Here is a 27,249-nt window from a genome sequence, read left to right on the forward strand (position 1 = left end):
CTCTATGGTGGATCTAGATTAGAGTGGTGCTGGAAAAGCACAGCAGGTCAGGTAGCATCCGAGGAGCAGGAAAATATATGTTTCGGCAAAAACCCTTCATCAGGAATGAGACAGGGAGCCTTCGGGGTGGAGAGATAAATGGGAGGGGGGTTGGAGCTGGGGTGAAGGTAGCCAAGAGTACAATAGGTGAGTGGGGGTGGGGATGAAGGTGATAGATCGAAGAGGAGGGTGGAATGGATAGGTGGGAAGGGAGATTGGCAGGTAGGACAGGTCATGAGGATGGTGCTTCCTACCTATCCGCTCCACCCTCCTCTCCGACCTATCATCTTCATCCCCACCTCCATCCACCTTTTCCCCATCCCCACTCCCTGCCAATTATCTCTCCACCCCGGAGGGTCCCTGCTTCATTCCTGATTAAGGGCTTTTGCCTGAAACATCGATTTTCCTGCTCCTCAGATGCTGTCTGGCCTGCTGTGCTTTTCCAGCATCACCCTAATCTAGCGTCTGATCTCCAGCATCCGCAGTCCTCACTTTCACTCAATGCTGGATGTTAAGATCTCCGTGTCTTCAGAGCTGCATTCATCTAGTTACTCCTGATTCTGCCTTGTACGTGGTGACCAGATTTTGGCTAGGCAAGCTCCTTACTGAGGAATTTACTGCCTCTGACCTGCCTTTGCAGCCATAGTATTGACATGGTTGCTCCAGATTAAGCTTCAAGTCAATGCTAACCCCTAGGATGTTGATGGTGAGAAGATTTGGTGATGCTACTGCCATTGACTGTCAAGGGGAGCTGGTTAGGTTCTCTCTTGCCAGAGGTAATCATTGCCTGGCACTTGTGGTGCTAATTTTACTTTCCACTTATCTTCCCAAGTCTGAATGTTGTCCCGGTCTTGCCACATATGGCATGGATTATTTAGTATCTGAAGTGTTATAAATGACATTTTCAGAATTTCTCTTTTTATTTAAAAAAAAGGTACTGAAATGAAAAAGACCTGTTTTAAAAATCAGTTTGAAAGCAAGTAAGCTGACCACCATTACAGGCATCGTATAAACAACTGTTGAGCAAGCAGTAATTGTAGACTTGCACATGATTTGAAGCAGAGGAGATGTACTGATACAGCTTTTGCTGGCAACAAGAAATTGATTGATCTATGGATGAGTAAACAGTTATCAACAACACAGACCTTTTTTGCCTACCAACAACTGTCTGTTTGGTTGTTAAATAAATTAACAGTTCAAGATTGGGAACAAGTTACATAGCGAGAGAGCGAGAGAGAGAGACGTGTTCAGTTCTTCCCAGCTCAGGAACACTGTTTCTGTTCTCTACAGTCAAAACTAATTGTAAGCCTGAAAACAAACTAGCTTATCTGCAACAGTTGTTATATGCTGTGACTTTCACCTGATAAATCAGAGATATTTTACAAATGCACCAGCCACCCTGTGTCTCTCAGTAATCGGTGGAAGCATCCAGAGAAAGACAATTGAAGCTTCATATTGGGAAGCAGAGATCATCATCACAACAAGACCTGGGTACCAAGACTTCTTTCAGTTTTCTCCCCTCCACCATAATGTATTTTACCCTGTTAATCTGTCTGCATGTATAAGGATATTAGAGTTTTAATGGTTCATAATAGTGTACCTGTAACTAGAGTCAAAAAACTTGTAAGGAACTGTGATTTTTGTTCAGTTAAAAAAAACAAGCTGAACATTCTATAAATCTGTGTCTGAAAGTCAGGTAAATTGAAGGACCTTTATGATGAATTAGGAATACCAAGGCTTGACTTCCAGTGACCTATCCCAGTAAGTTCTAAAGTACTCGATATTGCTTGCTGATGACTGTGCATCACTTCAAGGGAAGTCACTTGCACCCCACCTTCATTTACTCTGTAACCCTATACGTACTGTTTCCCTGTTTCTTACTCCTTCACTCAGCTGGCAGGTATCGCATTGTCTTGCCCAGGATGTGTTACTACCTAAATCAACAGCACCATAAATGGGTTTTTGCCAAAAGAGAAGCTTTGCAGAGTGGAAGGACTTCCATTCATTGTTTTTTTGCTGCTGCGTCCTTCACTGAAAATGAGTGGCTCCATGGCTGTGACTTGTATCATTTTACAGCTCAACTGTGAGTCAAGAATGCTCAAGTTTACCTTGTTTCTGTAACATCAGTCTCAAGGCAGCCCACAAAGAGACTTCAGGCCAGCAGATCAACAACCACTAAACGCTTGCAGTATTCGTTACAAAGTAAATGAATTAATGGCACAAATCATCGTGAATGATTATGATGTGGTAGGCATCACAGAGACGTGGTTGCAGGGCGTTTAGGACTGGCAGTTAAACATCCAAGGATTTACAACTTATTGAAAAGACAGGGAGGTGAGCAGAAGGGGCGGGGTTGCCTTGTTAATTAAGAATGAAATTAAATCCATGGCACTGAATGACAAAGGGTCAGATGATGTGGAGTCTGTGTGGGTGGAGTTGAGGAACCTCAAAGGCAAAAAAGAACATACTGGGATTATGTACAGACCTCCCAGCAGTGGTTAGGACCAGAGACGCAAGATGAACTAGGAAGTAGATAGGGCATGTCAGAAAGGCAAGGTCATAGTGATCATGGAGGACTTCTATATGCAAATAGACTGGGTGAATAATGTTGCTGGTGGATCCAAAGAAATGGAATTCATGGAATGCTTACAGGATGGCATTTTGGAGCAGCTTGTGATGGAGCCCACAAGGGAGCAGGCTATTCTGGACTTAGTGCTATGTAATGAGCCAGACTTTATAAAAGATCTTAAAAGTAAGAGAACATTTAGGAGGCAGTGATCATTATATGGTAGAGTTCTGTCTGCAGTTTGAAAGAGAGAAGGCAAAATCGGATGTAATGGTGTTACAGTTACATAAAAGTAATTGCAGGGGCATAAGAGAGGAACTGATGAAAATCGACTGGAAGCAGAGCCTAGTAGGGAAGACAGTAGAGCAACAATGACAGGAGTTTCTGGGTATAATTGAGGTTCATCCCAAAGAAAGATTATCTGGGGCAGGGATTAGACAGCCATGGCTGACAAAGGAAGTCAGGAAATGTATCAAAGAAAAAGACAGAGCCTTTAAGTGGCCAACAGCACTGTAAAATCAGAAGATTGGGAAGACTACAAAAACAAATAGAGGATAACAAAGAGAAAAATAAGGAAGGAGAGGATCAAATATGAAGGTAAGTTAGCCAGTAGTATTAGAAATGATAGTAAAAGTTTCTTTCAATACATAAGAAACAAACGAGAGGCAAAAGTAGAAATTGGGCCGCTCCAAATTGATGCAGGAAGGCTAGTGCTGGAGGATAAGGAACTAGCTGAAGAACTAAATAAGTACTTTGTGTCAGTCTTCACAGTGGAAAACATGAGCAATATCCCAACAATTAAGGAGAGTCGGGGGCAGAATTGAGCATGGTAGCCATTACAAAAGAGAAAGTGCTGAAAAGCTAAAATATGATAAATCTCCTGGCCCCGATGGGCTAGAGTTCTGAGAGAAGTAGCTGAGGAAATAGCAGAGGCGTTGATTGTGATCGTTCAAAAATCACTGGAGTCAGGGAAAGTCCCAGATGATTGAAAAAATTGCTTTTGTTACCCGCTTGTTCAAGAAAGAATCAAGTCAAAAGATGGAAAATTCTCGGCCAATTAGTCTAACCTTGGTTGTAGATAAAATTCTCAAAACCATCGTTAAGGATGAGATTTCTAAATTCTTGGAAGTGCAGGGTCAGATTAGAACAAGTCAGCATGGGATTAGTAAGGGTAGGTCACGCCTGACAAACCTGTTAGAATTCTTTGAAGAGGTAACAAGTAGGTTAGACCAGGGAAACCCAGTGGATGTTATCTATCTAGATTTCCAAAAGGCCTTTGAAAAGGTGCCTCATGGGAGGCTGCTGAGTAAGGTGAGGGCCCAATTGTTTGAGATGAGTTACTGGCATGGATTGAAGATTGGTTGTCTGACAGAAGGCAGAGAGTTGGGATAAAAGATTCTTTTTCGGAATGGCAGCTGGTGACAAGTAGTGTTCCGCAGGATTCAGTGTTGGGGCCGCAACTGTTCACTTTATACATTAATGATCTGAATGAAGGAACTGGGGGCATTCTGGCGAAGTTTTCTGATGATACAAAATTAAGCCGTCAGGCAGGTAGTTCTGAGGAGGTGGGGAGGCTGCAGAAAGATTTTGACAGTTTAGGAGAGTGGTCCAGGAAATGGCTGATGAAATTCAATGTGAGCAAATGCGAGGTCTTGCACTTTGGTAAAAAAGAAGACAGGCATGGATTATTTTCTAAACAGTGAGAAAATTCATAAAGCCAAAATACAGAGGGATCTGGGAGTGCTAGTCCAGGATTCTCTAAAGGTTAACTTGCAGGTTGAGTCCGTGGTTAAGAAAGCAAATGTAATGTTGTCATTTATCTCAAGAGGATTGGAATATAAAAGCAGTGATGTGCTTCTGAGACTTTATAAAGTTCTAGTTAGACCCCATTTAGAATACTGTGTCCAGTTTTGAGCCCCACATTTCAGGAAGGCCATACTAGCACAGGAGCATGTCCAGCTGAGATTCACATGGATGATCCCTGGATTGATAGCCCTAACATATGATGAATGGCTGAGGATCCTGGGCTTGTATTTATTAGAGTTTAGAAGGTTGAGGGGAGATCTAATAGAAATGTAAAAGATAATACATAGCTTAGAAAAGGTGGATGCTGGGAATTTGTTTCTGTTAGGCGAGGAGACTAGGACCTGTTTGCACAGCCTTAGAATTAGAGGGGGCCAATTTAGAACAGAAATGAGGAGACATTTCTTCAGCCAGAGAGTGGTGGGCCTGTGGAATTCATTGCCATGGAGTGCAGTGGAGGCCGGGATGTTAAATGTCTTTGAGGCAGAGATTGATAAATTCTTGATCTTGCAAGGAATTACGGGCTGGGGGAGAGTGCGGATACATGCAGTTGAAATGCCCATCAGCCATGGTTAAATGGCGGAATGGACTCAATGGGCTGAATGACCTTACTTCTATGTCTTATGGTCTTAAATCTGTTAGTTATGAACATATTTCTCATGACAGAATTAGTGGATATATTTTGTCACTGGACTTACTTCCAAATTCAAATCTTTGGAAGGAGCAGGCACGTGCTGAAAAATGTTTGTCGCCAACTTCCGAACAGTTAGCTTAGTTCTACCTGACAGATGATGCTCCTTTCATCACGTCCTCTGCTAACGAAGCATCACACACAGAAGTGGCAGCTTTAACACAAGAATATGTATCAAAACTACAGCTCCAGTCTTTAGCTTCTCTGACTTGAGCAACTGAGAATGTGTGTAAGAGAGAAAATTTCCACCTTCATTGGGGCACTTGGCTGACATTTCATCTTCAATGTTTCCAGTGCAAAAATTGGTAAGGAGCTCTGTGCCATGAGTTATGCTGACAATTCTGCCAACATCACCATGATTTTCTACCCATTAACTTTAAAGGCAAAATATCGTGGGGCAACATGCCCAGTTTCCAGAATTTGACTTGCAAGTGCATTTTTTAAACATATGTGTCAACTTGGCTCACTTATATAATTCAGAAAGTTGAAGTCTTACTTCAGAGATTTGAGCACACATTCCAAAGATGAGATGCAGGGCAGCACTGAGAGGGCATTGCAATGTCATTTGCACTGTCCTTGGATCCAAAAACCCAGTGCACATTCCTCACACCTTGATTTGGGAAAGAACTGCGGAGTCCCAGTCTCTCCAGGTTACATTTCCTCTCTCAGCTAACAGTGGAAAATGAGATTATCTGGTCCTGTGTTTCATTGTTCTTTTACAGGTGAAATCCCTACAACATCGAAAAAAATTAAGCTATTGGACAAGACTTCACTTTAGCAAGTTTAATTTGTTTATCACAGTAAAAGTCATGTAGATGAAACATTAATTAACAGGTAGCTGATACATCAAACAAAGAAAAAAATGTAAAATGTACAAGTTGCCAGAGGACCATATACAGTTCTCACATTGAACACAGACAACTGGTGGTGAGGGGCAGGTTGAGATGATACGGTTTTCATTGTAATTTCAAGTGGTACAGTAATTGAACCTTCACTGTTGACAGCACTGCATCACAAACCAGCTGTCCAGTAAACCAAACCAAAAATATACCATTTGCATTAACTAATGGAAATAAAACGTGCTTTATTTTTACTCTATATCACACAAACATATAGCATTAAGAGCCTCATGACCTGTCCTACTGCCAATCTTCCTTCCCACCTGTCCACTCCACCCTCCTCTCTGACCTATCACCTTCATCCACCTATTGCACTCTTAGCTACCTTCTCCCCAGCCCCACCCCACTTCCATTTATCTCTCCACCCCAGAGTTCTCCTAGCTTCATTCATGATGAAGGGCTTTCGTCCGAAACGTCGATTCTACTGCTCCTTGGTTGCTGGCTGATCTGCTGTGCTTTTCTAGCACCACTCTAATCTTGACTTGGATGTAGCATTAAAAGACGGTCTCAAAGTTACTCCTAGCTCTTAGTAAAATTTCACTGCTCCCTGCCAATGCAAGGTGGAAACTTTCAGCGTTCACTCTGGATTTTCTGGATCCAAGTATCACTAATAGAATCACAGAATCCCTACAGTGCAGATAGAGGCTGGTCAGTCCATCAAGTCTGCACAGACCTTTTGAAGAGCATCCCACCCAGACCCATCCCCTCACTTTATCCCCACAACCCTGCACTTATCAGAGCTAATCCACCTACCCTGTAGCTCCCTGTAAAATATGGTGCAATTTAGCATAGCCAATCCACCTAATCTGCACATCTTTTGCTCAAACTGTGGGAGCAAACTGGAGCACTGGAGGAAGCTCGTGCAGACAATGGGGAGAATTCACAACTCCACATAGACAGTTGCCCAAGGCGGGAATCAAATCCAGGTCCCTGATGCAGTGACACAGCAGTGCTAACCACTGAACCACCATGCTTCTCCAAAGTCTCCACAATAATTCCCTCTCTCTCCCGTGTCAGAAGAACATTCAAGAAGCTTTACACCATCCAGAACAAAGTAGCCCCTTTGATTCACACCACATCCGAAAACATCCATTTCCTCTAAAACCAATTCTCAGTCACAAAAGTGTATACTATCAACAAGATGCACTACAGAAATTTACCACAGCTCTTTAGACAGGAAAGCCATGACCACTTCCATCCAGAAGGACAAAGGTAGCAGATGCATGAGACATCATCACCTGCAAGTTCCCTTGCAAACCATTCACTATTTTGACTTTGAAATAGATTGCATTTCCTTCACTGTCGTTGGGTCAAAATCCTGGAATTCCCTCCCTAACAGAATTGTGAATCTACCTACAACACATGGACCACAGCAGTTCAAGACAGCTCCCCACAACCTTCTCAAGGCAACAAGCAATGAGCAACAAATGTTGGCCCAGCCAGTGAAGTCCATGCCCCACGAGTGAATAAAAAAAAGTCCACTCTCATTCGTTTGGCCGAACTGGTCCTCACCCTTAAGAATTTCTCCTTTGAATCCTCCCACTTCCTCCAGACCAAAGGGGTAGCCAAGGGCACACGTACGGGCCCCAGCTATGTCAGTCTCTTTGTTGGCTAGGTAGAACAGTTGATCTTTCCGTAATACCAGCACCACTCCCCACCTCTTCCTTTGCTACATTGATGACTGCATTGGTGCCACCTTGTGCTCCCGCGAGGAGGTTGAGCAATTCATCAACTTCACCAACACATTCCACCCTGACCTTAAATTTACCTGGGCCATCTCTGACACCTCCCTCCCCTTCCTGGACCTCTCCATCTCCATTAATGACGACCGACTTGACACTGACATTTTTTACAAACCTACCGATTCCCACAGCTACCTGGATTACACCTCTTCCCACCCTACCTCTTGCAAAAATGCCATCCCATATTCCCAATTCCTCTGCCGGATCTGCTCCCAGGAGGACCAGTTCCACCGCAGAACACACCAGATGGCCTCCTTCTTTAGACACCGCAATTTCCCTTCCCACGTGGTTAAAGATGCCCTCCAACGTATCTCTATATCTCACACCTCTGCCCTTAGACCCCACCCCTCCAACCGTAACAAGGACAGAACGCCCCTGGTGCTCACCTTCCACCCTACCAACCTTTGCATAAACCAAATCATCTGCTAACATTTCCGTCACCTCAAACAGACCCCACCACCAGGGATATATTTCCCTCCCCACCCCTTTCCGCCTTCCGCAAAGACCGTTCCCTCCGTGACTACCTGGTCAGGTCGAACGCCCCCCTACAACCCACCCTCCCATCCTAGCACTTTCCCCTGCCACTGCAGGAACTGCAAAACCTGCGCCCACACCTACTCCCTCACCTCTATCCAAGGCCCCAAAGGAGCCTTCCACATCCATCAAAGTTTTACTTGCACATCCACTAATATCATTTATTGTATCCGTTGCTCCCGATGCGGTCTCCTCTACAATGGGGAGACTGGGCGCCTCCTAGCAGAGCGCTTTAGGGAACATCTCCAGGACACCCACACCAATCAACCACACCGCCCCGTGGCCCAACATTTCAACTCCCCCTCCCACTCTGCCGAGGACATGGAGGTCCTGGGCCTCCTTCACCCCCACTCCCTCACCACCAGACACCTGGAGGAAGAACGCCTCATCTTCAACCCCAGGGCATCAATGTGGACTTCAACAGTTTCCTCATTTCCCCTTCCCCCACCTCACCCTAGTTCTAAACTTCCAGCTCAGTAACTGTCCCCATGACTTGTCCAGACTTGTCCTACCTGCCTATCTCCTTTTCCACATTTCCACTCTACCCTCTCCTCCCTGACCTATCACCTTCATCCCCTCCCCCACTCACCCATTGTACTCTCTGCTACTTTCTCCCCACCCCCACCCTCCTCTTGCTTATCTCTCCACGCTTCTGGCTCACTGACTTTATTCCTGATGAAGGGCTTTTGCCCAAAACGTGGATTTTGAAGCTCCTTGGATGCTGCCTGATCTGCTGTGCTCTTTCAGATTCTGGATTAGTGGTGCTGGAAGAGCACAGCAGTTCAGGCAGCATCCAAGTAACTTCGAAATCGACATTTCGGGCAAAAGCCCTTTATCTTCAGCACCACTAATCCAAAAAAAAGTCCTGATGAGCCAGAATTCCAGAGATTCCTCGCTTTGACCCCTTTAAATTGATTAATTGATTCTCATAAAAATGTTTCTCCCCACAGAAAATTATACTTTTGGTCTCCAATATTTCTTAGATAACATAGAAAACCCCACCTCATTGCACTTCTATTTCCGTCTCTCTCCTAATGACAACCTAAGATCATAAAACCACGTCGTAAAGACAAATATATCCCTTTACAGAATTCTCGGGTTTCACTTTGAAGTAAAGGTACATTTTAAAAGGTAATGATCCTGCATGATTCACTGTTCATGACAGTTTGGAAATCCTGAGTATATGAAGGATTCAATATATTTTAAAAATAAATACAGAATGTAAGATTAGAATTAATATACACATTTTGCTAATGGAGAAAGTGAGGACTGCAGATTCTGGAGATCAGAGACAAGAGTGTAGTGCTGGAAAAGCACAGCAAGTCAGGCAGCATCCGAGAAGCAGAAGAATCGATGTTTCTGGCATGAACCCTTCCTCACTTGATGTGCTTTTCTAGCACCACACTCTCAATCCACATTTTGCTAATACCAATACAAATACAATAATGCTTGAACCTGCGAGTATCAAAGCTATTGTTGCAGTCTTTCATTCATATTTGTACAATTTATTTTCTTTTTTTGGATGTCACCTGCCACTGAACACATACTTTCACTTTGGATAATGGGACTGTCCAGGTCATAGACACTCTAATCATCAGGAATGTTCTCTCAAAAGGCAGCAGTGGATATCATTAACGTATCCAATTAAGGCAAATTACAAATTAGGCCAGGATGGGAATGGTCATTTGATCATTCTAATTCATTCATTCAAAAATGAACCCAACTTCTTTCCCAATGCAGTATTTGACTATTACATGTAATTTCAAGGTTCTGGTTCCATAATTGACCCAAATGTCTATTCCATGTGTTAATGGTTCTTTGTGTGAAACACTGCATTTTGATAATGTCAACCTTTGCTCTCTTCATTTCCTGTTGTAGTTTTATGTGATGTAATATTTTGAATTTATGTTTTATTATCCCATATGAAGTTGACTTCAATCACTTTCTTTCAAGTTTATGATTTTCCAGTTTTCCCTCATAACTCAGTCCACTGACAAAAGGAAACACAGTCTAGTGGCTGTGCTCTGCACAGGCTTTGGAATTTTAATTATTGCCACGGGAGCGACTGAGAAGCTTATGCCCTCTAGATATGTCAGCAGTAGGGTTTTACCTGTCTAATCACCTAACTAGTTTCCGAGTGAGTACAGAACTTCAGCACAGAACTTCAGGAGTGGCCTAACAAGAAAACAGTACCGTTTGAGCTGGATTTTATTTCACTGAACAGGGTAACCTTTTCAGTCAGGAATGCTTGGAACCAATGCTTTTCTGGACGTCAAAATTGCCTGCATTATAGGATAACATTAAAATGCCAAACCACAAGTATGTGAACCAGAGATACAAATAGGTACCTGAAACACAATATGAGTTCTGGCACTGTTCTAAGACAGAAAACAGAACATTTTCAAAACTTTTTATTTGTATGAAGTGGATGATGTATTATTGCATAGAGGACCAAAATAAAATTGAAAATCATCAAGAGTTAACCAATACGCTCCTTTATCAATCACTTGCTGTACCTGCATTCTAATGTCTGCAATTCTGCACTGCATTTTCCCTTTCACATTGTACTAAGATTTTTTAAGGGCTGACCTATAATCTGTCTAAAAGAAGATTCCAACATTTTCCCTTTGGCAGATATTAGACGAACCAGCCTGAGATTCCTGCTTTCTATTTCCCTTCTTTTCTGAATAGAGAAGTTGAATTTACAATTTTCTGATCTGATAGGACCTTGTAAGAATTTAAAGAATTTTGGAAAATCAAAAGTAATGCATCTATTATCTCAGCAATCATCTGTTTTAATACCATAGCTTGGTGTCATAGAGACGTATAGCATGGAAACTGACCCTTCGGTCCAACCTATCATGCCAACCAGATATCCCAACCCAATCTAGTCCCACCTGCCAGCATCCATATCTCTCCAAACCCTTCCTATTCATATACGCATCCAGATGTCTTTTAAATGTTGCAACTGTACCAGCCTCCACCACTTCCACTGCCAGCTCATTCCATACACGTACCACCCTCTGCGTGAAAACGTTGCCCCTTAGCTTTCTTTTATATTTTTTCCCTCTCATTCTAAACCTATGCCCTCTAGTTCTCGACTCCCCCACCCCAGGGAAAAGACTTTGTCTATTTATCTATCCATGCCCCTCATGATTTTACAAACCTCTAGAAGGTCACCCCTCAGCTTCCGACGCTCCAGGGAAAACAGCCACAGCCTGTTCAACTTCTCCCTATAATTCAAATTCTCCAACCCTGGTAGCATCCTTGTAAATCTTTTCTGAACGCTTTCAAGTTTCACAACATCATTCCAATAGGAAAGAGACAAGAATTGCACGCAATATTCCAAAAGAGGCCTATCCAATGCCCTGTACAGCCGCAACATGACCTCCCAACTCCTGTACTCAATACTCTGACCAATAAAAGAAAGCATACCAAACGCCTTCTTCACTATCCTATCTACCTGCGACTCCACTTTCAAGGAGCTATGAACCTGCACTCCAAGATCTCTTTGTTCAGCAACACTCCGTACGACCTTACCATTAAGTGCATAAGTCCTGCTAAGATTTACTTTCCCAAAATGGAGCACCTCGCATTAATCTGAATTAAACTCCATCTGCCACTTCTCAGCCCATTGGTCCATCTGATCAAGATCCTGTTGTAATCTGAGGTAACCCTCTTCGCTGTCCACTACACCTCCTATTTTGGTGCTATCTGCAAACGTACTAACTATATCTCTTATTCTCACATGCAAATCATTTATATAAATGATGAAAAGTAGTGGACCACCACTGATCCTTGTGGCACTCCACTGGTCACAGGCCTCCAGTCTGAAAAACAACCCTCCACCACCACCCTCTGTCTTCTACCTTTGAGCCAGTTCGGTCTGTATTCCATGAGATCTAACTTTGCTAATGCAGCACCTCACATTTATCTGAATTAAACTCCATCTGCCACTTCTCAGCCTATTGGTCCATCTGGTCAAGATCCTGTTGTAAGCTGAGGTAACCCTTTTCGCTGTCCACTACACCTCCAATTTTGGTGTCATCTGCAAACTTACTAACTGTACCTCTTATGGTCACATCCAAATCATTTATGTAAATGACAAAAAGTAGAGGACCCAGCACCGATCCTTGTGGTACTCTACTAGTCACAAGCCTCCAGTCTGAAAAACAACCCTCCACCACCCTCTGTCTTCTACCTTAGAGTCAGTTCTGTATCCAAATGGCTAGTTCTCCCTGTATTCCATGAGATCTAACCTTGCTAATCAGTCGCCCATGGGGAACCTTGTCGAACGCCTTACTGAAGTCCATATAGATCATATCTACTGCTCTGCCCTCATCAATCCTCTTGGTTACTTCTTCAAAAAAACTCAATCAAGTTTGTGAGACATGATTTCCCACGCACAAAGCCATGTTGACTATCCCTAATCAGTCCTTGCCTTTCCAAATACATGTACATCCTGTCCCTCAGGATTCCCTCCAACAACCTGCCCACCACCTCACTGGTTTATAGTTCCCTGGCCTGTCCTTACCACCCTTCTTAAATAGTGGCACCACATTAGCCAACCTCTAGTCTTCTGGCACCTCACCTGTGACTATTGATAATACAGATATCTTAGCAAGGGGCCCAGAAATCACTTCTCTAGCTTCCCACAGAGTTCTAGGGTACACCTAATCAGGTCCTAGGGATATATCCACTTTTATGCGTTTCATGACATCCAGCACTTCCCCGTCTGTATTATGGACCATCTATTTCCCCCCATTCTATACCTTCCATGTCCTTTTCCTTTGCCGATGCAAAATACTCATTTAGTATCTCCCCCACCTCCTGCAGCTCCACACAAAGGCTGCCTTGCTGGTCTTGGAGGGGCCTTATTCTCTCCCTTTTGTCCTTAATGTATTGTAAAAACCCTTTGAATTCTCATTAGCCCTATTTGCCAAAGTTATCTCACCTCCTCTTTTGCCCTCCTTATTTCCCTCTTAAGTATACTCCTTTATACTCTTCTAAGGATTCACTTGATTTATCCTGTCTATACCTTACATATGCTTCCTTCTTTTTCTTAACCAAACCCTCAATTTCTTTAGTCATCCAGCAATCCCTATACCTACAGCCTTCCCTTTCACCCTAAACAGAATATACTTTCTCTGGATTCTCGTTATCTCATTTCTGAAGGCTTCCCATTTTCCAGCCGTCCTTTACCTATGAACATCTGCCTCCAATCAGCTTTTGAAAGTTCTTGCCTAATACCGTCAAAATTGGTCTTTCTCCAATTTAGAACTTCAACTTTTAGATCTGGTCTATCCTTTTCCACCACTATTTTAAAACTAATAGAATTATGGTCGCTGGCCTCAAGTGCTCCCCCACTGACACCTCAGTCACCTGCCCTGCCTTATTTCCCAAGAGTAGGTCAAGTTTTGCACCTTCGCTAGTAGGTACATCCACATACTCAATCAGAAAATGTTCTTGTACACATTTAACAAATTCTCTCCATCTGAACCCTTAACACTATGGCAGTCCCAGTCTATGTTTGGAAAGTTCAAATTCCCTCCCATAACCACCCTATTATTCTTACAGATAACTGAGATCTCCTTACAAATGTGTTTCTCAATTTCCCTCTGAGTATTAGGGGGTCTATAATCCACTCCCAATAAAGTGATAATCTCTTTCTTATTCCTTAGTTCCACCCAAATAACTTCCCTGGATGCATTTCCAGGAATATCCTCCCTCAGTACAGCTGTAATGCTATCCCTTCTCAAAAACACCACCCCCCCTCCTCTCTTGCCTCCCCTTCTATCCTGCTGTAGCATTTGTATCCATATCCATGAGAATTTCGGGACTTGTCAGCTTTCAGTTTTAATTATTTTCTCAGTATCCTTCCCCTGGTGATTCCAATTGTGTTAAGTTCCTCCATTCCTTTCACTTTTGCTTTAGAATTATTTCTGGGGTGTTACTTGTATCTTTAACAATGAAGACAGATGCAAACTACCTATTCATTTTCCATTCCTTATTTCCTCGGACACATTCATTATAGGACAAGTTGTTTTAATTACTCTATTCCTTTTTCAAATAAATGTAAAAACTCTTAGTATCTATTTTTATATTTCTAAGTAGTTTTCTCTCACACTATTTTCCTCTCTCCTTATAATTCTTTGCTGCTTTTTATATTCTGTCCAAACTCTTATTTGACTCTTATTTACCTTCACAAAACTGCACACTTTTTCTTTCAGTTTGATACCATCCTTAATTTCCTTAGTTAGAGATAGATGATGCATTCTTTTCCTATAGTCTCTGTTTTAGATCTTTGAGTACTATGAAATATTCCCTTAAATATGTGCCACAGCATCACCACTGAATTATCCCTTAATCTAATTTCCCACTTCACTTTCGCCAAGTCTGATCCTGCAACTTCAGAATTCCCTTTATTTAAGTTTAATACACTAATCTTAGGCCCATTCTTCTTTCCTTCAGACAATCACTGATTTCTGGCAGTACCTTCATTATGAGATCATTAATTAATCCTGTTTCATTGAACATCTCCACATCTAGAATAGATGGCTCTGTGGTTGGAACATGGTACTCCAAGCTCTCGGCCCTTGCAATGCTCACTGTATAAATTTTAAACTGGAAGTGATATTAATTTCTGTAAGATGAAAATTCTGCCCTCTATATTGGGAGGCAATTTCAAACCCATCAGAATGCCTCCAACTATCTCATCCCAGCTGCATGAGATGGAGCACTGGCTGCAGCTGGGATTACAAGCAGTCCTACCATGAAAGGAGCCCAGGTAAGTCTAGGCTTCAGAGTCTCAGCAAGTCATAAGATTGCAAGGGGAACAACATTCAAGACTGGGGGTGCGCTAAAAGACACCTGGTCTTGGAACTATCTCCAATGGTCTCAGAAGACCTGAAAAGGACGCATCTACCTCCTTGACCAATACCTGCCCACCCAGCCAAAGATTCCCCTGCCTCCCAAAGTCTGAGGGTGAAAGAGAATCAGAGATGGAATGACACACTTAAATTGCCATTAATTGGCCACCTACGGGACTTGCTAAGCACAAAAATAGGCATCCAATATTTCTGTCATAAAATTGCAGACAATTTGGGGATGGGCAAGTATGAGTGGGTAGGGAGTGAGATAGCTATATATTGTATCTTACAAGACTCCTCATTAAGTTCACTAAAGATAACCAAACATGTCAGGATGCACAATTGCAATTTCAGTGTTGAATTAACTATCCTAATAAGCATAGCTGTGAAGGAAACAAAATAAATTCAAACTGAGTTTCTACTTCAGACTGCTATTTAGTGAAGTGGGCTGGAAAGTGTGCACATGTAGATGTCTGACTGAATCAAAATTTCAACTAAAACTCAGATAACCATGGCCAGTGCTTTCTTTACCAGCCAAAGCTTTGTAAAACCCGTCTGAGACATTTAGATTATTTTTGATCAGTTAAGCAAGTTAAGCATTTGCAAGGTACTTTTAAAAAAATACACACATACGTATAAAATATGTGTAGGTTTTGCTGAAACTTGAGCTAATTCAAGTTTTCACTTTATGGACTCCTTTTAGTTCAGGTTGTATCAAGTTGAAATAGTTTAAACGTATAACCCTCCAATATGGAGAAAAAGAATTAAACAGAATTCTGTTTTGCTGACATTTGATAAATGCAAAGCAGACTGAAATAGTATGATTTTATTTTCAAACTTCTTAAACAAGACTATTTTTAAAGATTATTTATTCACTGGACATGGACATTGAAGGCCAGGTCAGTTATTTTGTCCATCACCACTGTCCTTCTGAAGGTGGTGGCTGAGACATTTCAGACATTAATCAAGAATGATAGAGTCATACAGCATGGTTACAGACTCTTTGGTGCAACTAGCCCACACCCACCGTGTTCCTAAATTAAACTAGTTCCACCTGCCCGCATTTGGTCCAAATCCTTCCGAACATTTCCTATTCATGAACTTATTCAAATATCTCTTAAAAGCTGTAACTGTACCTGCATCCACCACTTCCTCTGGTAATTCATTCCACACATTAAACACTGTGTAAAAAAGTTGTTCCTCAAGGTTCCTCAAGTCCTTTTTATATCTTTCTCCTCTCACTTTAAAAATATTCCCCCTAGTTTTGAACTCCTCCACCTCAGGGAAAAGACCTTTGCTATTCGCCTTATCTATGTCCCTTGTGATTTTATAAACCTCTATAAGATCACTCCTCAACCTCCTACGCTCCAGTGGAAAAAATCCAAGCCTATTTTTATAACTCAAACCCCCCACACTCCTGGCAACATCCTGGTAAATCATTTCTGAACCCTCTCTAATTTAATAATATCCTATCTATAACAGGGCAACCAGATCTGCATTCAGTACTCACCAACATCTTGTACAATCTCAACATGACATCCCAACACCTATACTCAAAGGTCTGAGCAATGAAGACAAGTATGCTAAATGTCTTCTTAACCACCTGTCCACATGAGATGCAAACTTCAACGAATTATGTATCTTAACCCCCAAGGTCTCTCTGTTCTAAAACACTACACAGGGCCCTACCACTAATTGTGTAAGTCCTATCTTAATTTGTTTTACCAAAATGCAATAGCTCACATTTATCCAAATTAAACTTCATCTGCCACTCCTCAGCCCACCAACCCAGTTGATCAAGATCACTTCATAATCTTAGATAATCTTCTTCAATATCTACTATTCCACTAATTTAGGTGTCATCTGCAAACTTATTAACCATGCCTCCTATATTCTCATCCAAATCATTTATATAAATGACAAACAAAAGTGGACTCAGTACCAATCTATTGAACACCACTGGTCACAGGCTTCCAGTCCGAAAAACAACCCTCCACCACCACCCTCTGTCTCCAACAAGCTCTGTAAAGCCAATTTTGTGTCCAAATGGCAAGCTCATCCTGAATCCCATGTGATCTAACTTTACTAATTAGTCTAACATGGGGAACCTTATCAAAGGCTTTACTAAAGTCCAAGTAAATAACATCTATCAATTTGCCTTCATCAATCTTTTTGGTTACTTCCTCAAAAAACTCAATCAAACCATGCTTACTATCCCTGATCATTCTTTGCCTCTCCAAATGCATGTAAATTCAATCTTTCAATATCACCTCCACCACTGATGTCAGACTCACAGATCTATCATTCCCGGCTTCTTCTTGCAGCTTTTTAAAATAAAGGCACAACAGACCACCAGACCTCACTCATGGTCATCGATGATTCAAATATTTCTGCTAGGGCTCTGCAATCTCCTCCCTAGCTTCCCACAGCCTCCGGGATATGCTTGATTTGGTCCTGGAGATTTATCCACCCTTGTCTTTTCTAAGACCTCCAGCACTTCTGTAATGTGAAGTATTTTCAAAACATCAATCAAACCACCAAACATCAAACATTTCCTTGAGGTCTCTAGCATCTATTTCTTTTTCCACAGTAAAAACTGACACAATTATTTTAAATCTTTCTCATCTCCTAAGGTTCAACACTCTCTCTCGAGTTGCTGTTTTGCACGTTACTTTCAGAATCTCTTTGGACTATCCTTAACCTTATATGCCAAGGCTATCTCATTGCTCCTCTTTGCCTTCCTAATTTTCCTCTTAAGAATCCCCCTACACTCTTTATGTTCTCCAAAAGATTCATTTGATCTCAGCTGTGCATATATCTCATATACAATTGATTTTTTTTTATTCTTGACTAGAACCACAATATCTTTATTCATCCATGGTTCCCCAATCTTAGCTTTCACTCTAACAGGAACACAATCCTCTAAACTCTGGTTATCATAATTTTGAAAGTGTCCCATTTGTCAGTCACCCCTTTACCTGCAAATAGAGTCTACTCCATTCAACTTTTGAAATTTCTTGTCTCATACTGTTAAAAATTGCCTTATTCCAATTAAGAACTTTAACTTTTATGGAAGGCATTTTCTCTTTACAGTTATTTTAAAACTAATTGACTTATGATCACTAGTCACAAAGTGTTCCCCTATTAACACTTCAGTCACTTGCCCTGCCTTATTTCCCAAGAGAAGGTTAAACTAGTCACTCACAGCACAATGGATTTATAGTCACATATGGACAGACTGTGAAAGATTTTTTTCTATACAGGTTATGGGTGAACCAGTTTGATGTTTTACATCAATCTGGTTTTCTGGTCACCATTACAAAGATTAGATTTTTTTTCAAAATTTCTATCCATTTAATTAACTGAATTTAAATTCTCTAATTACTATGGTGGTATTTAAAATAACTTCTCCACTCTATTAAACCTCTGGATTACTGGTGCAATAACATTACCACTGTTCCAGTGCACCCATATATAAAAGTGGAATTTCAAATATGTGTTAAATGGGTTTTAATACATGCATATTATGTTTAATCTGCTTAATGTATACAGGCTCACATATTAGTAAAAACAATACACACAAGAATTTGGTATAGGCACATTAAGTGTGCATCTATGAACTTCACAGGGCGTTTTATCCTGTTTTTTTTAAGAATAGGAGACATTTTCACTAATGTGGATAACGAAGTATTCAAAAGGCATTCTTACATAGAATGGATTTTCGATGGTTTCACAACCTAACCATTACCTTAAAGGTCATCATAGTAAGGTATATGGTTCAGGTTGTGAGCTGTTTGCTTCAATTAAGCATAAATATTTAATGTGATCCAGTTAAAGAGTATTATAACTTTAGTGTAATGCAATTCTGAAAACTGTTGCTGCACTGTAAATGTTTTAGTACTACATTAAAAATGTACTATTGCTTTCAAAATATTAACTGTACATTTTACATGTCTTAAATTGCAAACCATTGAAGGATCGTCTGCAAGGATATTGTTACAATAAACTATTTAATCTTTCACATTTCAATGAAATTTTCCTCCTTTGTATAAACATAAATGCTACAGAAATTCTTGACTGCGAGGTAGTAAATTCACTCCTGAGGCAAAGTATTTATTTTATAAATTGCATTGTTAAAAATACTTACATTAACCCTTTTAGTGTTGAAGTAAATTATTTTAATCCTAAAACTGCATTTTATGTTTTTATAATTATATATAACAGAATCTGCAATCTCACCCTAAACTCCAATTACTTGAGGTCAATAACATTTTCTTTCAGAGAAAATCACATTTCAATTGTATAGAGATAGCTCTTTGTCAAGATCCGGTTTGGAATATTGCTTTTCAACTTCATCAAGCCTCAGACAGGATATTTTAGCTTTGAAGGAGTTGCCAAGATTATACAAGGCTTAAAGGATTTATGATAATAATATGGACGAGTTATATAAAATTGGTTTTTATTTCTTAGAATTTAAAAGGCTGGAAGATAATCTAATTGATGTCTTTAAAGTGACTAAAGTGACAGTGATTTAACGGTGTAGAAAAGAGAAGCTATTTCTTTTGAAATGCAGAACAAGCTAGGCCATTTGGGAGTGATATCATAAAGCACATTTTCAAAACAAAAAGGTAGCTAAAATCTGGTACACTCTCTCCTAAAAGACTTTGGATATGGAGTTAGTTGAAATTTTCAAGTCTGAAATCAACAGATATTTTCTGGTTGTGAATATTAGAAAATTGGGCAAAAAACAGGTAAATGACTGTAATATACAGAGTAGCAGCTATCCAACTGATTGGGAGAACAGGAGTATGAATGCAGATCTTTTTCTTTTGTTCATTGATATCCAGGCATCACTGATTTGGACAACATTGATTCCCTTTTTTTAATTTCACTCAAACACAGTGACTTGAGAAGCCACTGTAGAGGGCACTTAAGAGTAAATCAGATTGTTGCAAGTCTGGTGACACACATAGGTATGAGGAAACTGACCAGCACTCATATGCTGGATGGACTTTTAAAACATTAGTTGAATGATAGTTTTATGGCATCATTATTGAGACTGGCTTTCAATTAATTAATTGAACTATGAATTCGACCAGCTGCCATGGTGGACCACAGGACATTAGCCTGAGCCTCTAGATTACTTGAAGGTGTAGTGGACAGCGAAAAGCGTTACCTCAGAGTCCTAAGGTATCTTGATCAGATGGGCCAATGGGCTGTGGAGTGGCAGATAAATGTCAGGTGCTGCATTTTGGAAAGGCAAATCAGGGCAGGTCTTATACACTTAATGGTAAGGTCCTGGAGAGTGCTGTGGAACGAAAAGACCTTGCAATGCAGATTCATAGTTCCTTGAAAATAGAGTTGCAGTGTAGTTAAGAAGGCGTTTGATATGCTTTCCTTAATTGGTCAGAGTATTGAGTACAGGAGTTGGGAAGTCAAGTTGCGGCTGTTCAGGACATTGGTTAGGCCACTTTTGGAATATTGCGTGCAATTCTAGTCTCCTCCATAATGGAAAGATGTTGTGAAACTTGAAAGGGTTCAGAAAAGATTTACAAGGATGTTGCCAGGGTTAGAGAATTTGAGCTATAGGGAGAGGTTGAATAGGCTGGGGATGTTTTCCCTGGAGCGTCGGAGGCTGAGGGGTGACCTTATAGAATAAGAGGAGGAATGGACAGGGTAAATACACAAGGTCTTTTCCCTAGGGTGGACAAGTCCAGAATTAGAGGGCATAGGTTTGGGGTGAGAGGGGAAAAGTTTCATAGGGACCTAAGGGGCAATGTTTACACCCAGAGGAAGTGGTGGAGGCTGGTACAATTACAACATTTAAAAGGCATCTGGATATGGGTCAGTGCTGGAAAATGGGACTAGATTAGGCTAGGATATCTGATCGACAGGGACAAGTTGGACCAAAGTGTCTGTTTCCATGCTGTACATCTTTATGACTCTATGACTAGTCTAGTGATACGACTAATACACCACTATCTCCCCACTCCATGCATTTTTCTCCCCTCTTAATGGGACTAGCTGTTTACTAAGATTTGATTCCATGGGCACTGGGTGCCACTTGTTCTCCTTTATATGAGAACATTATTTGTGAGTGAATAGGCTATTGATCGTGGTGTGCAACATAGATAAGCCTATTCTTCATTGAAATGCATAGATTTCCAGTCAGGGTTGCTAGACAGTGATCAAAGGTGAGACTGTTTTGGATTTTCCTTGCCTAATCCCATGGAGATCAGGCCAGTTGTAATACTTGTGCTCTGGCTATCACAAGTTAATGGAATTTGTGGAGGATCAACCTTCACTGGTCTGTCAGGCTTACAGTTATTCACTGGATCATTGGAAAATACACCTGCCTCATTTATACAATTGTGATTATCTATCTAGCAGGTTGTGACAGACATGACAGCCTATGTTGAAGTATATAATAATAAATATAGCTAATATAGTAGATAATTAGATCGTACTTTGCAATTACTTCAGGGTCAACAAGTTAATGTCTTAAAGTTGCACAGCAACACAGTGTAAAGAAATTTTAGTATTTGGTACCATGGTCCAATCTAGAACTCAGTTATAAAGTCTATAAAAATAACAAATTCATTTGACTCATGAGTGAAAAGCAACTCATAGCAGCAGATGCATTGTAATACAACATTATCTTGTATTGTGACAATTTACTGCCCTCGTGCATGCATTAATAGTTTGATTTTCCTATTGAACATATGTAAAGAGCCTTCTTTAAGTATATCCTTATCTATTACCTTCTTTGTTAAACTAAAGAATAATAGGAAGACTTTCTCTTTACTGTGAGGCCTTCTGGAACTCAAACAAACCACACTTAGACAGGTGCCTACAAACTCCCACAGGCCAGCAATCATTTTTGAGCAGGATATCAACTGACATATCAAATTCCCCATGATCTCATTCTGACCTGGGTAGGTAGGAATCTAACTGCAATCAATCGTTTTCTGCTGGAAAACTTCTGACAGTTAAAAATCCCTTCTGTATTTTAAATTGCATCTTCTAACTAGCCAGCCATTTGGCTATATTGTCCAAAAATCCTTTGTAGCCCTTGCTGAGAGTACAGAAGGAATTTATATATCTTGATAGGATAAGCAAAGGGTGAGGGTGAGTTTTGCAAATTCACAGACATGCTGTTAGAAAAGTTTGAGATCATGTTGTCTATTATTCAAATCCGAATCATCAAGACATATTGAGGGCAGAAGCACTGACCCATGATGCTCGATTTTAAATGACTGGACAACTGATTAGAGGGAGCACTTGGCCCATTTTAAGGGAAGGGAGAGCCACAGGTGAGCGGGCACTATATCATTCCTGCTCATCCCAATCGTCTAACAGTAATATTAATGTTAGTTTTTTGGATCTCCTTTCTGCACTGCCAGCCAATGTTTATTCTAAGCTGCAGAACAATCTGAAAAGTTCCCTCATTTAACTAAACATGAGTGCACACAAAAAAAGTTAAGGGTATATGGCTGCTAGGTTTCACCAAGCAGAACATTCACATTGTTCAGAATGTTATAAATTGCATGGGGTCCTGTTAGCACCTCTGCACTCCAATTTGCTGAGATTAAATGAAACTCCTGATTCTGTGGAGCATTGGCAATTACTCCCTCCAGCAACATTTTTTTTTACCTTTCCATTTGAGCTGAATTTTCTGCTTCCACAATCTCTCAGGATTACAATTCTTCCATCTCTAGAAAAGTACTGATTTCCTCCCCATTTATCCCACAGAAATACTGAAACCTTAATCTTTGCCTTCAGTATCTTAAAAACTTGAATCTCTAGTTGCCAACTTTCCAGCTTCTAACATTCATAAACTTCAACCAATGCAGAAATGCATCGCCCAAAGTTACACATACCCATCAACCCTGTAGTTACTACTTCCATTAGCCTCCAAGCAAATGGCTTCAAATTCTTTAATACATTCCCTTTATGTTCTTTGAGTGATCTCTATAAATACCACACTATATCCTCATTCCTCTGACTCAGTGGTTATTGCCCACTCCCAAAGGAAACTAATCCATCAGCCCTGGCTTTGATTGGACTGTCTCCCAAACCTACTGCAAATTTGTTCCAACCCTCCTGGATTCTTAAACAATCTCAAATGTTGACCATAACTTTCTTTTCTTGCTTCTAAATTAGTTGTCCATAACCTATTCCTTATCTGGCTTACTTTTACCCTTATTGTTAATGTTCTGAGATAGTTGTGCTATGTGGGAGCACCGTTCAAAAGTGAGTAGCCATGCAAAGGCATTGATTGGAAATGCAATAGTTTCAACTCTTTGAATTATGAATTTAAAACTTTATGGTTGTAGTGGTTTCTGTCCCAACAGTTCAACAACTGTCCCCTTACTTATAGATGTGTGTCCCCTACAATACGGTATAACAGTTGCACTGTTTTTATAGCCGTGCAAGGATGCAATACAATTCCCACTCTCAATCTCTCTTGTAGCAGAACCATTTTTGAAAACTATCAGCTGCTGAATTTTACAAAAGAAAATCAGATGATACAGTTAAACAGAGCAAGTAAAACAAAATGCTAAATATCAAATGAGAAACACATTGGCGGTGCAGTGGGCAGTTAAGAACGTTATGCCAGAGTACAAGGGACTTTGATCAGATGGGCCAACGGGCTGAGGAGTGGCAGATTAAGTTTAATTTAGATAAATGTGAGGTTCTGCATTTTGGTCAGGCATATCAGGACAGGATTTATACACTTAATAGAAGGGCCCTGGGGAATGTTGCGGAACAAAGGGACCTATGAGTGCAGGTGGACAGTTCCTTGACAGTGGAGTCGTAGCTAGACAGGGTGTTGAAGAAGGCATTTGGCATGCTTGCCTTCATTAGTCAATGCATTGAGTATATGAGTTGGGACTAGATCAGTTTAGGATATTTGGTTGGCATGGCCGAGTTGGACTGAGGCATCTATTTCCGTGCTGTATAACTCTATGACTCCATGACTTTGGATAGATGCATCCAACATATGTTCTTGTAATATGGTACAAATCAGTCCTCTCAATCTACTAATTAAATCAATGGGACAATCTAATTTAAAAGCAAAGGCATAACATGGACGTTAAAATCAGATAAGCATTCAAAATTCTTGTCGTAAATGGTCTTTCTCACACGATTTATGCCTTTGGTTAAATTCAGAGTGCACAGAAAATGAACAGCTGGATCACCAGTTCTCCGTTCAGATTTGAATCTGTATCTTTGTGGCATTTCCACTATTTTTTTCAAGCTGACAATTTACTTTTCACCAAGTAGTTTCTGTTCCCTTTTGCTGAATGTGGAAATAGGGACTTGTGATCTCTTTTTCAATGCAGTAAATGATACGAATTTAGTCAATAATTGGGGGCTCCAAATAATAATGTTCACGTATATAAAAATTCCCAACTAAGAGAAAGTGAAGCAATTGCAGGTCTTTTAGTCAGAATTTTACAAAGCATTTTAGATTCAGGAATTGTGTCTTTGAATTAAAAATTTGCAAATGTCATGACAATATCTAAAAAGGGAGGAAACGAGAAACCAGTAAGCTTCAGACCATCAAAAGTCAGCATGAGTTTGTGAAGGCTAGCTCATATCTGACTTAAATTAGTTGAGTGGTTTATGATTACTAGCAGGTGGATGAGGAAAGTGTCTATGCATGTTGAATACAAAGGCTTTCAAAAGATATTAAATAATGCTCCAATGAAGGGATTATTAGCAAAATAGAAACACACAAAATTGAATGCCATCGAGTGAAGTGGATTAGTAACTTGTGGCTCGGCAGGACCAAGAGATTTGGGAAAAAGACAATATTCCCTTGGCAAGATATTTCAACAGTGTTACCCAGGGTTTTGAATTGGGATTTCACTCTCCATTGGATAGGCTAATGACATGCATGAAGGAAAAGAGCTTCGTTTTTCCAGGTTTGGAGACATAGTAAGTTGTATGATGCTCAGAGCTATTTTCCAACCATTCCTGGTTCCCTCTTTCTACTGCCCTACTCTATTAGACAGATGGTGGAGTAAGTTGAGAGCAAATTTCTCTCTCAGGCTCATGCTGTTAATTATGAACAATGACGTTCCACATCTGTACAGGAGCCAGCCTCACACCACAATTACAAACTTTGGGAGCATGCAGCTCAAGTTAGGCTAAAGAGAGAGGTACTGACAGCTTTAACTTTTTCTGAGGGTTTTTCCGACTTTACCTACAGGCGCTCTCACATGGCTAGGATCAGGGCTGAGTAAAACAAGTGTCCACAAGCTCCGTTTCTTTATTTTTCCAACATAAATGTTCTCTTTTTGCTCACAATGTTATTCAGTTTAGCTAAAATAAAAAGTCAACAATATGTTTAAACAAACAGGAAACCAGAAATGTCAAGTGTCATCTTTTCTGTACTCTGCGACTAGTTGTTTGAAACCTTTACTCACCAGCCTTTTAATGATTCGAAGTAGAAGTTTCTGTTGTTTTGGGTCCTTTCTACATTTCAGTGCTTCTGCAAAAGAGTCCATATTTTCTGGGGAGAGGCTCTCTTGGTTTTCACCACCGTACAGCTGAACCATGAGTGATAGAGAAAGCAGTGAACTCTCATGCACATCTGGATCATCACTAGAGAGCTGGAGATTAATAAGCAGTGGATTTAAAACAGTTAAGTTACATGTTCACCATATCTTGAATCTGTGTTGTACCTAACAAATTATTCTAAATCAAAGGTTTCTATTTGAAAATTTATTAAATAGCTGTTATAAAAGTAGACATAAGGTCACTTGACAACTTTCCTCTCCATTGCTAATACCAAACTAATCTCTCTTCAAATCAATACTAATCAACACTGTTTCTGCGCTGGATTACATAGCAAATTGAATACAAGCACAATTCCACAGATGCTTTAACTCTGAAATAAAAACAGAGAGTGCTGGAAAACTTCACCTGGTTTTGCAGCATCTGTTTAGAAAGAAGAAGAGTTAGTATTTTGAGTCCAAAATAATTTCTGAAGAAGAGCCAGATTGGATTCAAATCATTAACTCCTTTGTTTTATTTGCTAACATCCATAGGTTGAATTCGGCAGCAAAAGGGTCAGAGATTTATAAAGGCTTTCTTGTAAAGTGCAAGCAGAATTTTTCACCTTTCACTTCTAGAATATTCTCTTCTGGATAAGGGGTTTCCCTTATCCAGTAACAAACCCTACTGGGGAAGGACTCAGCTCTTATCTTTTGTTTTGCTTAAGTGCTCAGCATTTTGTTTTGTACTTTTAGAAAGACACCACCACGGTTTCTAATCAATTAAGGAGCTCAATACAGTTTGAAAATAAATGACCACCAAATCATCTGAGTCACTAATTACATTAATAAATTACAAACATCAGGTCATTGGAACACTAGCAAAAATATGGGAGTGTGGAAAGAGAGAGAGTAGCTAAATTAAAATGGCTTTGGACTGAACACTACTGTTAGATAATCTCTAATTAACCTGTTCAGTTTGATGTTATTGCATATCTCTGAAGCAGGTGGGACTTGAATCCAGGCCTTCTGGCTCAGATGTAGGAACACTACCACTGCCCCGCAAGAGCTCCTTGAGCTCAGATTTTTTTTAATATTGTTTTCTAGCCAAACTATTCAGAGGTGATATTGTACACACTTGGAGCAGGTGGGATTTAAACCTGGGTTTCCTGGTTCAGAAGTAAGGACATTACCACTGCATCACTACAGTCTGTGAACTCAGTTCTTCTTTTTAAATCTTCCAGCACAATTGTATTTAAAAAAGTCAAACTGATTTACAATACAGTCTGCAGGTGACTGGCAGAGCAGGCTTGAGGGTTGAATGACTTACTTCAGTTCCTATTTCTTATGGTTTTGTCTTTCCTCTCTTTCATTTTACCTCTGATCTGCCATTTTAAAATATGTTTCAATAAAGTACCATCACTATAAAATCAATGCAAAAATACAAAGATCTACTTTTTAAATTTTCATAAGCCATCAGCTCAGACCTTTAGTTCAGACCAGTGGTATTTCCAGTTGTCAAATGTAAATGTATCAATTTCACTGTTTTGCATTAATACTGATTCTTCATCTCCTGTTCTTGGTAAGTTTTAGAATCTTCC

At 40.3% G+C, this 27,249-nt stretch overlaps 1 protein-coding gene across 5 annotated transcripts in view; it reads right to left on the reverse strand.

Annotated features, from left to right (window-relative positions):
• Positions 1-27,249, reverse strand: part of ulk4 (unc-51 like kinase 4) — a 495,283-nt gene that overhangs the window by 88,536 nt on the left and 379,498 nt on the right. For all 5 annotated transcript variants that reach the window (XM_072560398.1, XM_072560394.1, XM_072560397.1 and 2 more), the window contains one exon: positions 25,580-25,765. In XM_072560398.1, coding sequence (XP_072416499.1) covers positions 25,580-25,765 — 186 coding nt within the window. The remainder of the gene's footprint in view (positions 1-25,579; positions 25,766-27,249) is intronic.

Source organism: Chiloscyllium punctatum, chromosome 41 (assembly GCF_047496795.1).
Source record: "Chiloscyllium punctatum isolate Juve2018m chromosome 41, sChiPun1.3, whole genome shotgun sequence".
Taxonomy (NCBI): Eukaryota; Metazoa; Chordata; class Chondrichthyes; order Orectolobiformes; family Hemiscylliidae; genus Chiloscyllium; species Chiloscyllium punctatum.